The sequence below is a fragment of the Belonocnema kinseyi genome, chromosome 7 (genome assembly GCF_010883055.1).
Source record: "Belonocnema kinseyi isolate 2016_QV_RU_SX_M_011 chromosome 7, B_treatae_v1, whole genome shotgun sequence".
NCBI classification, from domain to species: domain Eukaryota; kingdom Metazoa; phylum Arthropoda; class Insecta; order Hymenoptera; family Cynipidae; genus Belonocnema; species Belonocnema kinseyi.
The window spans coordinates 133,512,206-133,516,536 of NC_046663.1; the positions used below are offsets into that span (position 1 = coordinate 133,512,206).

Genomic DNA, 4,331 nt, shown 5'->3' on the forward strand with positions numbered 1-4,331 from the left:
AAATTCAGGATACCGGTTTATGGGTGAATCCGAAGTACCCCGGATTGGGGGCATCGCCTGATGCTCTTGTTTACGACCCGGTCACAAAATCGTCTCCCTTCGAGCTATTGGAAATAAAATGCCCAAAAGTATTAGAAAATTTGAAACCAACAGAAATATATAAGTTAAAAAAAGACCAATTAGCACGTTTCTGTTACACTTTAGAAGGCGAAGAATTAGTCTTGAAACAGAGTAATGATTATTACTGTCAGATCCAAACACAAATGATTGTAACGGAACGTACGTAGCGCCATTTCATGATTTGGACGCCTCTTGATTTTCATGTTCAGAGGATAAATATTGATTATGAATTTGCCAAAAAAGTTACTGATGCTGCTATGCAGTTCCATACAAATATTTTAGCTCCAGAATATTTCGAAATGCGTGTACCGAGGGAATTAATACCCTTTGATTTTTCGTTTCAAGACTGACTTCGCTTGTCTAAAGTGGCACAAGGCAAAGCAAATCGAATCGTGCAATGTTATGTTGAACATTAGATACCTTAAACAATTTATTAGAATAATTGGAAATGCGTTTACGGAGGGAATTAGTAAGTTTACTTTTTCGTTACAAGACTGATTTGTCGTTCCATAATTAGTACAGGGCAAAGCAAATGGAATCTTGCAATATTTATTTGAAGTTACATATATTTAAACATTTTTAATCATGTGGAAGTAATGAATGAATTATTACAAAAGGGAAATACCTGCTATATCCCTGATTAATGTACAACGCCACAGCAATTAAACTCATGTAATATTATGCATAAGATTTTGATAACACGAAATGCTACATTGACTGATTCCGCGTTTTGAAAAAATTAAAAGGGCAAGCAATTATACTCGTGTGATATTAAATTTAAGAGGTTACGTATACTAAACGCTAAATGGACTGATTCTGCGTTTCGAAAATTAAAAAAAGCAATGGAAGTCGTGTAACATCAAATTGAAGACGTTAATTAGGTGTAGTATATTGTAATAGAGTGGTTTAAGCTCCCATTATGAGGCTGCAACTTTGGAGCAATGTTTATAGTAAGTTGTGATGTTGCACACATGTACCTGAAAGTGTAATCAATAAATCATTGGGCCTAACTTGTGCCAGCTTTGTTAAATTAAAAAAGGAATACATTTTACTTTTAACTGTCACAACCTACCTTTTTACTAAAGTACCTTTACGTAAAGAAAAAATATCAAATATTGCGAAAGATTGTTTTATTCCTCCATTTAATTACATTAGAACTAGTAGGAGAGACAAACGAACGATTGACATTATAAATTACCTTAGAAATAGTACGAGAGACTCGTCTGAGACGAATCGACTGAGTAAAATTTAACGAAAGCATTCATTTAACCTATTTTTCACAATTAAATCTTTTTATAACTTATAAATTCGAAGAATATTCAAATTTATATTATTTATAATTTAATAATTTATTTAAAATTCTTAAAAAACGCATCAATGATATCCTATTCTTATTCTTTATTCAACGCTTATTACCGACTTGATAAGAATTATACAACTTAACCCTCGTCATATACAATTGGTTCTTGAAAATTTATAAGACATGCGCAAACAAACACTAATTGCGATATTATTCCTCTCATGCTTAATGGAATAGTCCTTTGTAAAATGCGAAACTGTTTTAGTCTACCCACTGCATGTTCAACGTAAATGCGTTCTTTAGCAACTTTCTTCGTTGCGATTTCCTCTTGTGCTGTAAAACGATTTCTTTGTTTAAGGAATGGTGGTATGTTCAGAGAAGCGCCTACACTTTCGACAAGGTCTTCGATAGTAAAGCCTCTATCTGCAAGAACAACGTCGCCAGGTTGTAAAAGATCTACTAGTTTAGATTTAATGACGATTTCGCGATCTGAAATTGCCCTCTCATAAACGTCAGAAATAAAGCTTATGGCACCGTTCGGAGTACAGCCAAGTAAAACTTTAAATGTCGTATGGACCTTTATACTGTGAATACAAATTTCCTTGATGCTCAAAATTCGCGGGTGCCTCGCAAAAGAATTCAGTACAGTCTAAAATAACTCGAAGGTTTTTAAAGTTTCGAAATATTTTCGGTAAATATTTTGCTACTTGCCGGCGACTGGCAAACATTTTTGGCCTTAATCTTGTCGAAAAATTACTTTTACGACTCGAACCCCAGTAATTTAAACTATTCGCGACATCGCCGATGAACGACATTATAACCGTGATGTACTTAAAATGTAAACCTGTGTAAAAAATACATTTATCATTATCGTTTCTTAAAGAATCTTCGAATCGCTTTGATGTCTTAATGCCTGTAGATCTAACTTTAGATACTTTCATGGTACTTTGAGATTCCACCACCTTAGATTCGTCAAAATCCTCAAAATCTGTTTGCGCTCCTACAGAGACGGAAATGATTATCTTACCATCGGTTGTAGATTCCATCCCTTCAAGTTCATGAAGAGTCTCAAAATTTGTCTGTGTTTCTGTAGAAGAAAAAGCCTGTCCCCTGTCATTACTTTTAGATTCCATGTCCATGCTTTGCATCTCAGTAGAAAAATTTGGCTCAGGATCACGGAATGCTTTGACTTCTTCGAATTCGACATCAGTTGAATTCGTTTCTCGGCTCTTCTCTTTTCCAGTAAAGCAACTGCTCCCTATAGTAGAAGTAGATTCCTCAGACTTCAATGAGAATCGTTGATACTTTTGCTCCAAGCTCCTTCTAGACTTTTGTGTTTTCTGAAAAAAGGAAATATTTCTGAAAGTGACAACAGACATAAAAAATGTGTATAAATGAAAAGAACCAATAGCCAATGAAAACAGACAACATCAAATTTGGCTGTCCTTATTTTCACAAAGTAAAGTTCTTAGAACTTCGATATTAAAAAAAGAAGAGTTGTAATAGAAATTAAATGTGTAAAAAACGTAGCCGAGTGCCTGACAAAATTTAATTGTATTTAAAATAGTTTAAAAATTCTTCGAATGCTTTAAAATTTTATTTCAAAATCTTCAAACATTTACATGTTGTTCGTAATTTGTAAAAAACTTTAAATTATTTTTAAAAATTTTCAGAAGTTGTAAACATGGAACAGTCAGGTATTTCTAAACATGATATAATAGTTATTTTTCTTTATTGAAAATTTTGAAATAAAATTATTTAAAAATGGATTATTTTGAACTGAAATAACATTTGAAATTAAATACAAACCTTTTATTATAAATATTTTATTTTGAAGTTATTTTAAAATTGAAAATAGTTTATAAAGCTGCAGACGGGCGTTTACACTTGTTAAATAGTTCCATAACTCAATAATTCCAATTACAAGATTTACAAATACACTTACCAAAACATTGTACTTGCCAATAAAAATTGAAAACACAATATTTACTATAATTAGTAATATTATTGATTCAATTTTAACTTAATTCGTGACTATTTACACAGAAAGTAACATATGACGATGTACTATTCTGGGCTTACTGGCGTTTCATAACCACAAAGTATTTTTAGGTTAGAACGGTCACAACTCAATGTACTCTTTTCTCATACATTTTTATATTATTCTTACCTCTTTTATCGTTTTCGGCCGACATTCTATTGGGTCTGGATACTCTTCTGTAGATCCAGAGTCTCCAAAGAAGTGTAAAGAACAAATATATGTATCCTTGGTGACGTTCCTGATTGACTTAAACTTGGAATCTTTACGTCCACACAACTTCACCCATTTGTTGCATTTCCTGCATGCTTCACACATTTGTAAGTGAAACTTTATACTCGTATTATTAATTTCACCCTTTCTAAATTGTAGACATGATTTAGGGAAAGAAATAAAATAAAAATTACGCAATTCGATGCACGAAGCTTTACTGCGACTGCCGCTTTTGCACAATCCGTGGCAGCAGCTTTTATGCGATCCAACAGTTTTTTTTTTTCACAAATATTGGCATCGTATTATCTCCTTCCATTTCACGCACAAACACTTCGCTATATCGTTCAAAACTTTATTTTTTAAATGAAAACACTGCATTTCCTATGCAATTGCGAGCATTGCTCATGTAATGGAATAAGAGACTACGTCAAAATTCGACTGCTAAAAGCGCCCTTTTGGTTTGTGGGTCAACTTCTCGGAGTTACTTCGCAGTTCTCGGCATTTTTCAAACGTTCCGCGTCGGTAATTGCTGAAGTTAGAAAATTTAAAAAATGAGTTACCACTGCAGTTACAATTACAGGAGTTACCATAAATGTAAATTATGTACTGCATATTTATTTACCACTCGAATATTAAGTGTTTATTATATAATTATTCTAA

The 4,331-nt window shown here is 32.8% G+C and overlaps 1 protein-coding gene across 3 annotated transcripts; it reads right to left on the bottom strand.

Annotated features, from left to right (window-relative positions):
* Positions 1-1,233: 1,233 nt before the first annotated feature.
* On the bottom strand, positions 1,234-4,130 carry LOC117176010. Of its 3 annotated transcripts, none has more exons than XM_033365955.1 (3): positions 3,591-4,130; positions 2,448-2,760; positions 1,234-1,753 (listed from the first exon to the last, which is right to left on the bottom strand). In XM_033365955.1, the coding sequence occupies exons 1-3, from the start codon at positions 3,774-3,776 to the stop codon at positions 1,560-1,562; spliced, it is 693 nt and encodes a 230-aa protein (XP_033221846.1). In that variant the 5' UTR covers positions 3,777-4,130; the 3' UTR covers positions 1,234-1,559. The 3 variants fall into 3 exon arrangements, with proteins under 3 accessions (XP_033221846.1, XP_033221845.1, XP_033221844.1); XM_033365954.1 differs by having other exon boundaries at positions 1,234-1,843; positions 3,591-4,129; XM_033365953.1 differs by having other exon boundaries at positions 1,702-2,760.
* Between the last annotated feature and the right edge of the window lie 201 nt (positions 4,131-4,331).